General features: G+C 44.6%; 1 protein-coding gene across 2 annotated transcripts in view; it reads left to right on the plus strand.

Annotated features, from left to right (window-relative positions):
* The window catches only part of LOC311133238 (protein CBFA2T2-like), a 65,777-nt gene extending 49,300 nt beyond the window's left edge, over positions 1 to 16,477 (plus strand). The window contains exons 6-11 of one of the 2 annotated variants that reach the window (XM_084166724.1): positions 3,177 to 3,430; positions 9,374 to 9,459; positions 13,003 to 13,258; positions 14,300 to 14,368; positions 14,563 to 14,753; positions 14,973 to 16,477. In XM_084166724.1, the coding sequence (XP_084022850.1) occupies positions 3,177 to 3,430; positions 9,374 to 9,459; positions 13,003 to 13,258; positions 14,300 to 14,368; positions 14,563 to 14,753; positions 14,973 to 15,290 (1,174 nt within the window). In that variant the 3' untranslated portion in view covers positions 15,291 to 16,477. The remainder of the gene's footprint in view (positions 1 to 3,176; positions 3,431 to 9,373; positions 9,460 to 13,002; positions 13,259 to 14,299; positions 14,369 to 14,562; positions 14,754 to 14,972) is intronic. The other variant, XM_084166725.1, reaches the window with a different exon arrangement.
* The last annotated feature ends 623 nt before the right edge of the window (positions 16,478 to 17,100 follow it).

Here is a 17,100-nt window from a genome sequence, read left to right on the forward strand (position 1 = left end):
GTAGCTACATTCAGACAGTTAAGAGACAGTCTAACAGGTAAGAGACAGTCCTAACAGGTAGCTATGTTCAGACAGTTAAGAGACAGTCCTAACAGGTAGCTACGTTCAGACAGTTAAGAGACAGTCCTAACAGGTAGCTATGTTCAGACAGTTAAGAGACAGTCCTAACAGGTAAGAGACAGTCCTATCAGGTAGCTATGTTCAGACAGTTAAGAGACAGTCCTAACAGGTAGCTATGTTCAGACAGTTAAGAGACAGTCCTAACAGGTAGATACGTTCAGTAGAGATACAAACAGACAGTTAAGAGACAGTCCTAACAGGTAGATACGTTCAGTAGAGATACAAACAGACAGTTAAGAGACAGTCCTAACAGGTAGATACGTTCAGTAGAGATACAAACAGACAGTTAAGAGACAGTCCTAACAGGTAGATACGTTCAGTAGAGATACAAACAGACAGTTAAGAGACAGTCCTAACAGGTAGATACGTTCAGTAGAGATACAAACAGACAGTTAAGAGACAGTCCTAACAGGTAGCTACGTTCAGACAGTTAAGAGACAGTCCTAACAGGTAGCTATGTTCAGACAGTTAAGAGACAGTCCTAACAGGTAGCTATGTTCAGACAGTTAAGAGACAGTCCTAACAGGTAGCTACGTTCAGACAGTTAAGAGACAGTCCTAATAGGTAAGAGACAGTCCTAACAGGTAGCTATGTTCAGACAGTTAAGAGACAGTCCTAACAGGTAGCTACGTTCAGACAGTTAAGAGACAGTCCTAACAGGTAGCTATGTTCAGACAGTTAAGAGACAGTCCTAACAGGTAGCTACGTTCAGACAGTTAAGAGACAGTCCTAACAGGTAAGAGACAGTCCTAACAGGTAGCTATGTTCAGACAGTTAAGAGACAGTCCTAACAGGTAGCTACGTTCAGACAGTTAAGAGACAGTCCTAACAGGTAGCTACGTTCAGACAGTTAAGAGACAGTCCTAACAGGTAGATATGTTCAGACAGTTAAGAGACAGTCCTAACAGGTAGCTACGTTGAGACAGTACTAACAGGTAGATACGTTCAGACAGTTAAGAGACAGTCTTAACAGGTAGCTACGTTCAGACAGTTAAGAGACAGTCCTAACAGGCAGATACGTTCAGACAGTTAAGAGACATTCCTAACAGGTAGCTACGTTGAGACAGTACTAACAGGTAGATACGTTCAGACAGTTAAGAGACAGTCCTAACAGGTAGCTATGTTCAGACAGTTAAGAGACAGTCCTAACAGGTAAGAGACAGTCCTAACAGGTAGCTATGTTCAGACAGTTAAGAGACAGTCCTAACAGGTAAGAGACAGTCCTAACAGGTAAGAGACAGTCCTAACAGGTAGCTACGTTCAGACAGTTAAGAGACAGTCCTAACAGGTAGCTATGTTCAGACAGTTAAGAGACAGTCCTAACAGGTAGCTATGTTCAGACAGTTAAGAGACAGTCCTAACAGGTAGCTACGTTCAGACAGTTAAGAGACAGTCCTAATAGGTAAGAGACAGTCCTAACAGGTAGCTATGTTCAGACAGTTAAGAGACAGTCCTAACAGGTAGCTACGTTCAGACAGTTAAGAGACAGTCCTAACAGGTAGCTATGTTCAGACAGTTAAGAGACAGTCCTAACAGGTAGCTACGTTCAGACAGTTAAGAGACAGTCCTAACAGGTAAGAGACAGTCCTAACAGGTAGCTATGTTCAGACAGTTAAGAGACAGTCCTAACAGGTAGCTACGTTCAGACAGTTAAGAGACAGTCCTAACAGGTAGCTACGTTCAGACAGTTAAGAGACAGTCCTAACAGGTAGATATGTTCAGACAGTTAAGAGACAGTCCTAACAGGTAGCTACGTTGAGACAGTACTAACAGGTAGATACGTTCAGACAGTTAAGAGACAGTCTTAACAGGTAGCTACGTTCAGACAGTTAAGAGACAGTCCTAACAGGCAGATACGTTCAGACAGTTAAGAGACATTCCTAACAGGTAGCTACGTTGAGACAGTACTAACAGGTAGATACGTTCAGACAGTTAAGAGACAGTCCTAACAGGTAGCTATGTTCAGACAGTTAAGAGACAGTCCTAACAGGTAGCTATGTTTATACAGTTAAGAGACAGTCCTAACAGGTAAGAGACAGTCCTAACAGGTAGCTATGTTCAGACAGTTAAGAGACAGTCCTAACAGGTAAGAGACAGTCCTAACAGGTAAGAGACAGTCCTAACAGTTAAGAGACAGTCCTAACAGGTAAGAGACAGTCCTAACAGGTAAGAGACAGTCCTAACAGGTAGCTACGTTCAGACAGTTAAGAGACAGTCCTAACAGGTAGCTACGTTCAGACAGTTAAGAGACAGTCCTAACAGGTAGCTATGTTCAGACAGTTAAGAGACAGTCCTCTCCTCGGGGACCCCCAGACAATTCACAACTGACAGAGACGTACACATACACAACTGCCAAAATACGCCAATGCACTCATCTACTCACTCCCACTCTCACACCATCCCTCACCCTGTCCTCTTCTCTCTCATCTCTCACCCTGTCCTCTCCTCTCTCATCTCTCACCCTGTCCTCTCCTCTCTCATCTCTCACCCTGTCCTCTCCTCTCTCATCTCTCACCCTGTCCTCTTCTCTCTCATCTCTCACCCTGTCCTCTCTTCTCCTCTCTCATCCCTCACCCTGTCCTCTCCTCTCTCATCTCTCACCCTGTCCTCTCCTCTCTCATCTCTCACCCTGTCCTCTCCTCTCTCATCTCTCACCCTGTCCTCTTCTCTCTCATCTCTCACCCTGTCCTCTCTTCTCCTCTCTCATCCCTCACCCTGTCCTCTCCTCTCTCATCTCTCACCCTGTCCTCTCCTCTCTCATCTCTCACCCTGTCCTCTTCTCTCTCATCTCTCACCCTGTCCTCTCTTCTCCTCTCTCATCCCTCACCCTGTCCTCTCCTCTCTCATCTCTCACCCTGTCCTCTTCTCTCTCATCTCTCACCCTGTCCTCTTCTCTCTCATCCCACACCCTGTCCTCTTCTCTCTCATCTCTCACCCTGTCCTCTCCTCTCTCATCCCTCACCCTGTCCTCTCCTCTCTCATCTCTCACCCTGTCCTCTTCTCTCTAATCCCTCACCCTGTCCTCTCTTCTCCTCTCTCATCTCTCTCTCCTGCAGGGGCAAAGAGAACGGCTTCCACGAGCGCCCCCCCGCCCCCCTGGAGCCCCCGGCTAAGCGCATCTGCACCATCAGCCCGGCGCCCCGCCACAGCCCGGCCAACCCCCTGCCCCTCAGCGCTCAGCTGCACCCCACGCCGCCCCCTCTGCAGCACTACGCCCTCGAGGACATCAGCGCCCCCCATCTCCTGAACAGGGAGAGCAGCCACCGGATACTGGAGCTCCGCGAGCTCAAGGACAGGCCTAGACTACCTGGTAAATACTTCATACAGACACAGATACATACGGTACATCGTTTTTTTATTACATTTTGTTATTTACATTTTATTTTAACAGGGAAATCCTATTGAGACCAAGTGAGCCCTGCACACAATCATACAAATTCACAATATTTACAATTCCAACGCAATAAAAACAATATTTACAAGCAGTTTAAGAAAGAGAAAGAGAGAGAGACCTACTGCACAGTTACAAGTTACAAGATACTGGAGCTACGGGAGCTAGCTACCTAGTGGTATACAGGAACACACACACACACACACACACACACACACACACACACACACACACACACACACACACACACACATACACACATACACACATACACACACACACACACATACACACATACACACATACACATACACACACACACACACACACACATACACACACACACACATACACACACACACACACACACACATACACATACACACATACACACATACACACATACAAAATAAATACAACCCAGATGCATATTCAAACTCACAAGGGTTTAGCCCTACATGAACAGATATAGCTGGGCTCCTTCATTCTCTCACATTCAACCCTCTGCTGTTTTCCATAACAGATAACCAACCAACACTGAGGTTCCCTCATAAAACAGAACTCTCTCACCAACCAACACTGAGGTTCCCTCATAAAACAGAACTCTCTCACCAACCAACAGTAAGGTTCCCTCATAAAACAGAACTCTCTCACCAACCAACACTGAGGTTCCCTCATAAAACAGAACTCTTTCACCAACCAACACTGAGGGTCCCTCATAAAACAGAACTCTCTCACCAACCAACAGTGAGGTTCCCTCATAAAACAGAACTCTCTCTCTCACTCCCATACAAACAGCCTATAGTACGGTGGATATGAATGCTGCTAATGGGTGGTCTCTGTGCGTGTGTGTGGACATGCACAGCTAAGTGTGTAGAAGCTCTCAGAAGACCATAAATCCATGGGCCCACATGTGCTTAGACAGTGTGCCCAACTACCCAGGAAGTAGAGTACCTTTGAGTCTCTGTGGAGAGAGAGGATTGTATCTAGTTCATTGTAGATCTGCGTGCCATCTGGTCCTTGTCAATGGCCAGATGGCACGCACATCTACACACAAGGTAGATGCACACACATACACGCACGCACACACACATAAACACAGAGGCAAACACGCATGCATGCACACACACACAAACACTATCCATCCCCCCACCACAGTGCCCTAAGGAAACGACAGTAGTGTTGAAGCCGAAGCAAGGAAGAGAGTCAAAAAATCAATCATAAGGAATAAGGTTTTGATGTGTCTGTCCTGTATCTAGGAGATATAAGAAAGATCAGGAAATATTTTTTTGGAAACATATTTAAACCCTTATTTTTGTTGGCACATAACTACCTCCATACTTCCATTCTTTTGTATGGGTTACCTTCAGATGAAATAAACAGAGAACACCATCATGTTCATGAGAGTCTCTCCTTTCCATAGAGTGGTCATATGCCCCGCGGACATAACCGCCAGGTTATTGGCACTTCAAAATTAATGACATATTTCTTCAGTTACCTTAGATTCATTCTGACTATTTTGAGGAACTGTATACTGGCTACAGTGTCTCAAGATGGACAAACAGTACTATTGCCGCTCTTTTCTTGTTTTTCAAGCAAAGGTCTTTTAAGGGAGTATGCGAGCACACTCGTTCGGCTAGCCGTACCGAAGCATGTGGAAGGCTTGAGTGTGTGTGTGTGTGTGTGTGTATCTGTCTTTTTAGGTTGTGTATGTGTGTATTTGTCTCTGCGTGTGCGTGTTTGCGTGTGTGCCCCCCCACCCCCAGCTTCTCCAAACCAGAGCGGGTGTCAGCTCTACTTAGCCAGGGGGCGGCTGTGTTTAGAAGTGGCCCTGCTCCACTCAGCCTGAGCGGCTCCCCGCTGGAATGCTGCTTGCTCCAGACCAGGGGGAGGGGAGCAGGGCCAACTCCTCCCCGACAGTTACCCAGCCAGGGGATCCCAATGGGGGGCAGAGATGAGGGATAAGGAGGAGAGGGGGGTGGTGGTGGTGGTTTTACACTGACAGCTGACCTCCAGATGTGGGGGCGTCTCAGTGCTGCTGCATGCTGTGGCTGGGCCGGAGTCTGGTTCTCATCAAAGGCCCTTCTCTCTCTCTCTCTCTCTCTCTCTCTCTCTCTCTCTCTCTCTCTCTCTCTCTCTCTCTCTCTCTCTCTCTCTCTCTCTCTCTCTCTCTCTCTCTCTCTCTCTCTCTCAATTTTCAATTCAATTCCATTTGCTTTATTGGCATGATGTAACAATGTACATATTGCCAAAGCTTACTTTGGATATTTACAATATTAACATAATTAAAATAATCATAATCAATATTGTCAACAGGACAACAGTAACAACAATAACCAAGGGTCAAAATAACCATTGAACAAAAACAATATAGAGGACATGTGCAGGTTGATTGGTCTGTCAGACACTGTCCCTCATCTTATGGCAGGCAGCAATGTAGTGCGCTGCCAACCCACAGCTCTCTGAGTCCTCACCCAACAGGACGGGTAGCCTATTCTCATCAGAGAGGTCTTTGAAACCTTGAAAAACTGTTTCAAATTTGGGGAAATGACACTCTAATTGTTTTATATTTTCGACATTTTGTCAGGAAATGGAGCTCTGTCTCAGGTTCTGCTATGGTGCAGTGGTTGCACAGCGGTTGCACAGCCTTTCCTCTACAGGGAGCCAGGTTTTCCTGTGTCTACCCTTCTCAATGGCAAGGCTGTACTCACTGAGCCTGTACTTTGTCAAGGTTTTTCTAAGGTTTTGATCAGTAACCATGGTCAAATAGTTAGCCACGGTGTACTGTCGATTTAGGGCCAGATAGCACTGCATTTTACTTTGTGCTTGTGCTTGTGTTTCCCAATAAGCAATGTAGTTTTGTTTTGACTGTGTTGTAATTTAGTTTATTCTGATTGATTGGATGTTGGACCAGCTGGATGAGGGGACTCTTTTCTTTGCTCAGCTCTTGGCATTGCAGGGCTTGGTAATGATATAAGAGGGGGTCACTGTATTTTAGATGTTTCCTAAACTTAATTGCTATTTTTTTTATTAGTGGATATTGGCCTAATTCTGCCCTGCATGCATTGTTTGTAGTTTTCCTCTGGAGAATCATACAGAACTCTGCATGCAGGGTTTCAATGGGGTGTTTGTCCCATTTGGTGAAATCTTGTTTTGCAAGTGGAGCCCACACCTCGCTGCCATAAAGTGCAATTGGTTCAATGACACATTCAATTAGTTTTTGCCAAATTTTAATAGGTATTTCAATTTGAATTAGTTTTTTAATGGCGTAGAGCTCTCGCTCTCGCTCTCTCTCTCTCTCTGTGTTTTAATCTCTCTCTCTCTCTCTCTCTCTCTCTCTCTCTCTCTCTCTCTGTGTTTTAATCTCTCTCTCTCTGTGTTTTAATCTCTCTCTCTGTGTGTTTTAATCTCTCTCTCTCTCTCTCTCTCTCGATCTGTGTTTTAATATCTCTCTCTCTCTCTTTCTGTTTTAATCTCTCTCTGTGTTTTAATCTCTCTCTCTCTCTCTGTTTTAATCTCTCTTTCTCTCTCTCTCTCTCTGTTTTAATCTCTCTCTCTCTCTCTCTCTGTTTTAATCTCTATCTTTCTCTCTCTCTCTCTCTCTCTCTCTCTCTCTCTCTCTGTGTTTTAATCTCTCTCTCTCTGTGTTTTAATCTCTCTCTCTCTCTCTGTGTTTTAATATCTCTCTCTCTCTCTCTGTTTTAATCTCTTTCTCTCTGTGTTTTAATCTCTCTCTTTCTCTCTCTCTGATTTAATCTCTCTTTCTCTCTCTCTCTCTCTCTGTTTTAATCTCTATCTTTCTCTCTCTCTCTCTGTTTTAATCTCTCTCTTTCTCCTCTCTCTCTCTCTCTCTCTCTCTCTCTCTCTCTCTCTCTCTCTCTCTCTCTCGCTCTGTTTTAATCTCTCTCTCTCTCTCTCTCTCTCTCTCTCTCTCTCTCTCTCTCTCTCTCTCTCTCTCTGTTTTAATATCTCTCTCTCTGTTTTAATCTCTCTCTCTCTCTCTGTTTTAATCTCTCTCTCTCTCTCTCTCTCTCTCTGTGTTTTAATATCTCTCTCTCTCTCTCTGTTTTAATATCTCTCTCTCTCTCTGTGTTTTAATATCTCTCTCTCTCTCTCTGTTTTAATCTCTCTCTCTGTGTTTTAATCTCTCTCTCTGTTTTAATCTCTCTCTCTCTCTGTTTTAATCTCTCTCTCTCTCTCTGTTTTAATCTCTCTCTCTCTCTCTGTGTGTTTTAATATCTCTCTCTCTCTCTCTGTGTTTTAATATCTCTCTCTCTCTCTGTTTTAATCTCTCTCTCTGTTTTAATCTCTCTCTCTCTCTGTTTTAATCTCTCTCTCTCTCTGTTTTAATCTCTCTCTCTCTGTTTTAATCTCTCTCTCTCTGTGTTTTAATATCTCTCTATCTCTCTCTGTTTTAATCTCTCCCTCTCTCTGTTTTAATCTCTCTCTCTCTGTTTTAATCTCTCTCTCTCTCTGTTTTAATCTCTCTCTCTCTGTGTTTTAATATCTCTCTCTCTCTCTGTTTTAATCTCTCTCTCTCTGTTTTAATCTCTCTCTCTCTGTTTTAATCTCTCTCTCTCTGTGTTTTAATCTCTCTCTCTCTCTGTTTTAATCTCTCTCTCTGTGTTTTAATATCTCTCTCTCTCTCTCTGTTTTAATCTCTCTCTCTCTCTGTTTTAATCTCTCTCTCTGTTTTAATCTCTCTCTCTCTCTGTTTTAATCTCTCTCTCTCTCTGTTTTAATCTCTCTCTCTCTGTGTTTTAATATATCTCTCTCTCTCTGTGTTTTAATATCTCTCTCTCTCTCTCTGTTTTAATCTCTCTCTCTCTGTTTTAATCTCTCTCTCTCTGTTTTAATCTCTCTCTCTGTGTTTTAATATATCTCTCTCTCTCTCTGTTTTAATCTCTCTCTCTCTCTGTTTTAATCTCTCTCTCTGTTTTAATCTCTCTCTCTCTCTCTGTTTTAATCTCTCTCTCTCTCTGTTTTAATCTCTCTCTCTCTGTGTTTTAATATCTCTCTCTCTCTGTTTTAATCTCTCTCTCTCTCTGTTTTAATCTCTCTCTCTCTCTGTTTTAATCTCTCTCTCTCTGTTTTAATCTCTCTCTCTCTGTTTTAATCTCTCTCTCTCTCTGTTTTAATCTCTCTCTCTCTGTGTTTTAATATCTCTCTCTCTCTCTCTCTCTCTGTTTTAATCTCTCTCTCTCTGTGTTTTATAATCTCTCTCTTTCTCTCTCTGTGTTTTTTTCCCTCCTTTTACTCTTTCCTTGTTCAAACTTGTCTTCAGTAGGATATATCTCATTTTCTCTCATTTTCTCTCTCTCTCTTTGTCTTTCTAACTCTGTCTTCATTTTCTCCTTAACTCTCCTTTTGAGTTGGCTACTCTTTTTCTTTCTTGTGGTAGCGAGACGGTAAAGCGCAGCTTGTCACTAAGCTATGATCATGACATGGAATACTGTTGTGAAATAAGACCATCTAAATGTGTCCACTGCTTCATTGTGGTATGATTGTGATTCAAGTTAATAGACACACTTTCATAACAAATTGTATTGGTCGCATACACATATTTAGCAGATGTTATTGCGGGTGTAGCGAAATGCTTGTGTTGCAAGCTCCAACCGTGCAGTAGTATCTAACAATACACACATCTAAAAGTAAAAGGATGGAATTAAGAAATATATAAATATTAGGACGAGCAATGTCAGAGTCTGGAGTATACATATATATAGACAGTATATATATGTGATGGGATATATAGACCCCCCCCCCCCCCTTCTCTCTGCCTCACTTCTTGTCATAGTAATTTGTTATGATGGATTCTGTAACATTCCGTTCCTCTTTAATTTGTCTCGTCTTTCTAATCAGGCACTAACGGGGGTTACCGTGAGGAGCCCATAGACCACAGGCTGACAGACAGAGAGTGGGCCGATGAGTGGAGACATCTGGATCATGTAAGTACTGCTGCTAACAGCAGCCGTCGCTGCCGACCACTGGCACTACTAGTGCTATAGCAGCTCTTAATGCCTGGCGGAGCCATCGAGGCTTTGTCAGACTTGGTGTCCCGTTCACAGTGGCAGACTTTTGTTTAAAGCCATTTGCTGTCAACATCAGAGAGCCATGCATTGCACTGTGTGGCGATTGACTGCCCAAAGCAGGAGTCCTACCCAATGAAATGAAGCCATGATATACACTGAGTGTACAAAACATTATGAACACCTGCTCTTTCCATGATAGACTGACCAGGTGAATCCAGGTGAAAGCTATGATCCGATGTTGATGTCACTTGTTAAATCCACTTCAATCAGTGTAGATGAAGGGGAGGAGACAGGTTAAAGGAGGATTTTTAAGCCTTGAGATAATTGAGAAATGGATTGTGTATGTGTGCCATTCAAAGGGTGAATGGGCAAGACAAATTATTTAAGTGCCTCTGAACAGGGTATGGTAGTAGGTGCCAGGCACACCGGTTTGTGTCAAGAACTGCAACGCTGTGGGTTTTTCACGCTCAACAGTTTCCCATGTGTATCAAGAATGGTCCACCACCCAAACGACATCCAGCCAACTTGACACAACTGTGAACATGGGCCTGCATCCCTGTGGAACACTTTTGACACCTTGTAGAGTCCATGATGAATTGAGGCTGTTCTGAGGGCTAAAGGGGGATGCAAATCAATATTAGGAAAGTGTTCTTAGTGTTTTGTACACTCAGTGTATACACATACTATATATATATATATATATATATATACATATACAGTGGGGGTAAAAAGTATTTAGTCAGCCACCAATTGTGCAAGTTCTCCCACTTAAAAAGATGAGAAAGGCCTGTAATTTTCATCATAGGTACACGTCAATTATGACAGCAAATTGAGAGAAAAAAAATCCAGAAAATCACATTGTAGGATTTTTAATGAATTTATTTGCAAATGATGGTGGAAAATAAGTATTTGGTCACCTACAAACAAGCAAGATTTCTGGCTCTCACAGACCTGTAACTTCTTCTTTAAGAGGCTCCTCTGTCCTCCACTCGTTACCTGTGTCAATGGCACCTGTTTGAACTTGTTATCAGTATAAAAGACACCTGTCCACAACCTCAAACAGTCACACTCCAAACTCTACTATGGCCAAGACCAAAGAGCTGTCAAAGGACACCAGAAACAAAATTATAGACCTGCACCAGGCTGGGAAGACTGAATCTGCAATAGGTAAGCAGCTTGGTTTGAAGAAATCAACTGTGGGAGCAATTATTAGGAAATGGAAGACATACAAGACCACTGATAATCTCCCTCGATCTGGGGCTCCACGCAAGATCTCACCCCGTGGGCTCAAAATGATCACAAGAACGGTGAGCAAAAATCCCAGAACCACACGGGGGGACCTAGTGAATGACCTGCAGAGAGCTGGTACCAAAGTAACAAAGCCTACCATCAGTAACACACTACGCCGCCAGGGACTCAAATCCTGCAGTGCCAGACGTGTCCCCCTGCTTAAGCCAGTACATGTCCAGGCCCATCTGAAGTTTGCTAGAGTGCATTTGGATGATCCAGAAGAGGATTGGGAGAATGTCATATGGTCAGATGAAACCAAAATATAACTTTTTGGTAAAAACTCAACTCGTCGTGTTTGGAGGACAAAGAATGCTGAGTTGCATCCAAAGAACACCATACCTACTGTGAAGCATGGGGGTGGAAACATCATGCTTTGGGGCAGTTTTTCTGCAAAGGGACCAGGACGACTGATCTGTGTAAAGGAAAGAATGAATGGGGCCATGTATCGTGAGATTTTGAGTGAAAACCTCCTTCCATCAGCAAGGGCATTGAAGATGAAATGTGGCTGGGTCTTTCAGCATGACAATGATCCCAAACACACCGCCCGGGCAACGAAGGAGTGGCTTCGTAAGAAGCATTTCAAGGTCCTGGAGTGGCCTAGCCAGTCTCCAGATCTCAACCCCATAGAAAATCTTTGGAGGGAGTTGAAAGTCCGTGTTGCCCAGCGACAGCCCCAAAACATCACTGCTCTAGAGGAGATCTGCATGGAGGAATGGGCCAAAATACCAGCAACAGTGTGTGAAAACCTTGTGAAGACTTACAGAAAACGTTTGACCTGTGTCATTGCCAACAAAGGGTATATAACAAAGTATTGAGAAACTTTCGTTATTGACCAAATACTTATTTTCCACCATAATTTGCAAATAAATTCAGAAAAAATCCTACAATGTGATTTTCTGGATTTTACTTTCTCATTTTGTCTGTCATAGTTGATGTGTACCTATGATGAAAATTACAGGCCTCTCTCATCTTTTTAAGTGGGAGAACTTGCACAATTGGTGGCTGACTAAATACTTTTTTTCCCCACTGTATATAAACATTTGCTTTACAGTGGCTTGCGAAAGTATTCACCCACCTTGGCATTTTTCCTATTTTGTTGCCTTACAACCTGGAATTAAAATGGATTTTTTTGTATCATTAGATTTACACAACATGAAGATGCAAAATATGTTTTATTGTGAAACAAACAAGAAAACAGAAAACTTGAGCGTGCATAACTATTCACCCCCCCCCCCCCCCCCCCCCCAAGTCAATACTTTGTAGAGCCACCTTTTGCAGCAATTACAGCTGCAAGTCTCTTGGGGTATGTCTCTATAAGCTTGGCACATTTAGCCACTGGGATTTTTGCCCATTCTTCAAGGAAAAACTGCTCCAGCTCCTTCAAGTTGGATGGGTTCCGCTGATGTACAGCAATCTTTAAGTCATACCACAGATTCTCAATTGGATTGAGGTCTGGGCTTTGACTAGGCCATTCCAAGACATGTAAATGTTTCCCCTTAAACCACTCGAGTGTTGCTTTACCAGTATGCTTAGGGTCATTGTCCTGCTGGAAGGTGAACCTCCGTCCCAGTCTCAAATCTCTAGAAAACTGAAACTGTATTTAGCGCCATCCATCATTCCTTCAATTCTGACCAGTTTCCCAGTCCCTGCCAATGAAAAACATCCCCACAGCATGATGCTGCCACCACCATGCTTCACTGTGGGGATGGTGTTTACATTTACATTTTAGTCATTTATCAGACGCTCTTATCCAGAGCGACTTACAGTTAGTGAGTGCATACATTTTCATACTGGCCCCCCGTGGGAAACGAACCCACAACCCTGGCGTTGCAAGCGCCATGCTCTACCAACTGAGCTACACGGGATGAGGAGCGGTGTTGGGTTTGCGCCAGACAGAGCGTTTTCCTTGATGGCCAAAAAGCTCGATTTTAGTCTCATCTGACCAGAGTACCTTTTTTTCTGGCCACTCTTCCATAAAGCCCATCTCTATGGAGTGTATGGCTTAAAGTGGTCCTATTTCTGGCCATGCATGTATCTGCAGAAATAGGCTATAAATATTCATATTTAGTTGCACGGTATCTGAGCAGTTTTAAAAGGAAAAACAATTAAGAATTATAATTGAACTTCCTATAAATGTATCCTCTTCTCTGTCTCCCTCCCGTCTCCTAGGTGTTGAACTGCATTGTTGAGATGGTGGAGAAGACGCGGCGTTCGGTGGCTGTGCTGCGGCGCTGTCAGGAGTCGGACCGCGAGGAGCTCAACTACTGGCGGCAGCGCTCCAGCGAGCAGGAAGACCCCCGCAAAGGAGGGGCCACCGCCGCCGTGCCCGCCCCCTTCTCCAAGACCCGCAGCCCCCACACAGCAACGGTGCCCGCCCCCTTCTCCAAGACCCGCAGCCCCCACACAACCGAGGGACTCAGCAGTGGTGGGTAGTCTTTTATCTTTACATTATAACTAGCTAACTCTTATGATATCAAACTATGGATGAGAAGTTAAGTTCATTTCTCACCTTAGTATTTGTCCTTTAATGATTGAATACATTATATAGATTTGTTGATCAGGTGTGTATCTTGTCATATGTGAGTCCTGTCGAATCAATCAAGGGATAAGTGATAACAGTTAGTAGTCCCCTTGATGGTGAGCTGCTGAACTGAAGCAACTGCCACCAGCTACTGAGCGCCCACAGTCACCATATAGGCTGCCCTCTTGTGTTCATCTGCAGAACTACACCCATCAACACTACTACTGAGACGTTTAGATCCTATACATACAGGTCGCTTCCCAAATGGTGCCCTATTCCCTATGAAGTGCAATACGTTTGACAGGGTTCCATAGGGCTCTGGTCAAAAGTAGTGCACTATGTTGGGAATAGGGTGCCATTTGGGACGCAGACACAGTCTTGCTGGCAGTGTTTATCTCTCAGCGCTTGTCTGCTCGTCTCTCCGGGGCCAATGCTGCCCCGTGGCCCCCAGACATGTGCCAGCGCTGCCCCGTCCAGATTGGCCACAGAAGGTCCTGGCAGTGCCAGTCTGCCATCCTGTAAGACCCAGATCTGGCTGCCCCACCGCCTGGCCAGAGCGCCATCTGTGTGCCTGGACACAGTGTACACAGCCCAAACGCAGCCTGGGCACCACAGAAATTGGGCATGGGCATAGGAGCAGTACAGAGAGAGAACAGACAGAATGTAGCTACAGCTTGGTTGTCGGCCCCTCTGTGCTAGCCATTGTACTCACTATTCAAGCTGCCCGGCTATTCAGTTCAGCTGGACAACTGGGAAAGGTTTAATTTGGTGTGGCTAGCTATTGAGGGAGATTGTGTATCTTACGTAAATAGAGGATGATGCTGCTGCACATGATGCTAATCTCATTCACTCTCTTCTCTCTCTCTTCTCTCTCTCTTATCTCTCTCTTATCTCTCTCTTCTCTTTCTCTTCTCTCCCTCTCACTCTCTTCTTTCCATGTCACAGAATCGCAGAGAGACTTTGCGCCGCGACCAGGCTCGGGCTACGTGCCTGATGAGATCTGGAGAAAAGCTGGTAAGGCCTTGTACAACAGTGGTGTCTGTGCCTGTGTGTGTCTGTGTGTGTCTGTGTTTGTGTGTCTGCCCTCCTCCTCCCCCTCTCTCTCTATCTCTCATTAAAAAAACATTATTTAAAAACATTTTATGTAAAGATCTCTTACAAAGTGTGTACTATAACCTGAACATACCACAACAATATAACCCTGACAGAGGAGGCGGTGAACGAGGTGAAGCGTCAGGCCATGGACGAGGTCCAGAAAGCAGTGGCCGAGGCGGAGCACAAGGCCTTTGAGATGATCGCGTCCGAGCGGGCCAAGATGGAGAAGACACTGTCCGAGGCCAAGAGGAAGGCCACCGAGGACGCCATCCAGGTCATCAACGAGCAGGAAGACTCCAGCGAGGTATGGAGGATATATTAGTACATGACTGTATACACACATACTGTGAAGTGAGAGTCATAGTGATGGGGACACACACACACACACTCTTCTCCTCCTATTAGTGAACTTAACTCTCTCCCCCTGCTCATAGTTTACACTACACATACACAGCCGTGCATAGCTGTAGTATATTATTGATCTCCACTAAACTCTCCATCTCCCTCTCTCTCTCCCCCTCAGTGTTGCTGGAACTGTGGACGCAAGGCCAGCGAGACGTGCAGCGGCTGCAATGCGGCGCGTTACTGCGGCTCCTTCTGCCAGCACAAGGACTGGGAGCGCCACCACCTCATCTGCAGCCCCGGCCTGCAGACCCAGCCCAAGCCCGTGTCCGCCATCACCGCAGCCAGGGCCGCTGCAGCCGCCGCCGCTGTTACCGCAGGAGCCAAGGCCCCCGAGGGCGTACCAACCGCTGCCAGCCCCGGGGGGGAGAAGGGGTCGGTCCCCTCTCGTTCCTCCACTCCGTCCACTCCCACAGTGCTAGAGACCAATGGGCAGTAGGAACTAGGACTAGGACTAGTGATACTTGCTCTCACTCAAGATGGCCTCCATTCCCATTTTCCTTCCATTCTGTTGTTCCTGACTGTTCATAATGGACACCAGGACTGTATGCCCCAAAATGGCTTCCTTTCTTTGTTTCCTGTTCCTCTCGAACTGCTGACCGGTGAAAGGTGCTGGTTTCCATTGTTCCATCGTTTGGCTGTCACCCGTCGGGTATCTTTAGGTTAGCGGTTGGCTATTTAGGTTCTAAAGGTATCTTTAGGTTAGCGGTTGGCTATTTAGGTTCTAAAGGTATCTTTAGGTTAGCGGTTGCGAGGGAGAGGAGAGGAGGGAAGGAAGCTGTTTTGAAGACTTGACACCGACCTTAATTTAGCCAAGGAAGTGACGTCATGTCATGGACAGGAAATGAGTGAACGGAGGAGGAAATTAGGTCATTGATGTCACCAGTCATGTCACACACAGAAAGAGGACAAATGGGGAACGGTTTGCTTTGGTAATGGTGGGCAGAAGACAGACAGACTCATCTGCTTTGGGACTTGGAGGATCCATCTTCAACATTTGGACAAACAGACAATCCACCCGACAGATGGACACTTGTTTCACTTCATCCAAAATCTCAATCCCTGAGACAACTGAGGACCGACTTCAGACCAAGCTTCTTTTTTTTTTAAGGGGACAATGGGGGGGGGGGGGTGTATGAGATTTGGAATGGTCCTTTATACCCACTTGGGTGAGTGATGGACGAAGTACTCTCTGCATATTTCCTAGTTTACCATTGTGTATATAAAGCTAAGAGCAAAGAGGGTTATGGGTCGGTGTTGACAGTGTCATAAACAGTACCAGCTCTAGAGCATCTCATGTCTGGAAATACATTTTGGAGGTGACATGATAGCGAAGTCACCTCCGCAATCCTGTTTGTATAGCTCTCCTACTTTTCTTGCTCGCACAAGTTATTCGTCAGGTTCCTTTTTGAGTGTGCGTATGTACGCTTCTGTCAAAACGGTCGTTCCATCGGTCGATATTGTAAAATAAAGAATTATGACTCATTTCAGAGCAATATACAAATACTAAGTGTTGAGGTATTCACAAGCTGTTATGCATCACCAAAGTTTTCAAACGCTAAATGAGTGTGTCACTGCCTGTAACTGACTGCTGTTGTTACACAGAATAAATATACAGAAACACTTGTTTTGTTCTATGATGCGTATCTCATCTATCTTCATGATCAGCCATCCATCCACACCCAGAGTTACACAATACAAATGGCAGAGAGTAAGATGGTGGAAAGATTCAAATGCAAAACAACAAAGTTCTACAGACTTTCGGACATTTGCAGTTTTCTCCCACAGTCATTGTTAAACCTCACGTTACCAGTTGTACAATTCTGGGCCAGTTTACTTTAGAGCTAACATCGCTGTGAGGTTTGCACTGGTTTTCCATCAGGAATAAAATACTGTATTATTAGTTACAGTAAAATCTAATCAAATGCAACTATGCAATTGTATTTCCATGTGGCTCAGTTGATAGAGCATGGTGTTTGCAACACCAGGGTTGTGGGTTTGATTCCCACGGGGGACCAGTACAGAAAAGTATGAAAATGTATGCACTCATTATTGTAAGTCGCTCTGGATAAGAGTGCCTGCTAAATGACAAGAAATGTGGTTCATTTATCCCACTGGGGCATTTATTGACAATTACTAAAAAAGGAATAACACAGAGATATAGGAGGTATAGAATAAAGATAGTCACATATTTAAGTAGCCTATTGTTTTTTGCTTTCCTCTTTAAATCTGGGAAAAGTTCAAAGCTC

Source organism: Coregonus lavaretus (genome assembly GCF_964263955.1).
Source record: "Coregonus lavaretus genome assembly, chromosome: 8".
NCBI lineage: Eukaryota > Metazoa > Chordata > Actinopteri > Salmoniformes > Salmonidae > Coregonus > Coregonus lavaretus.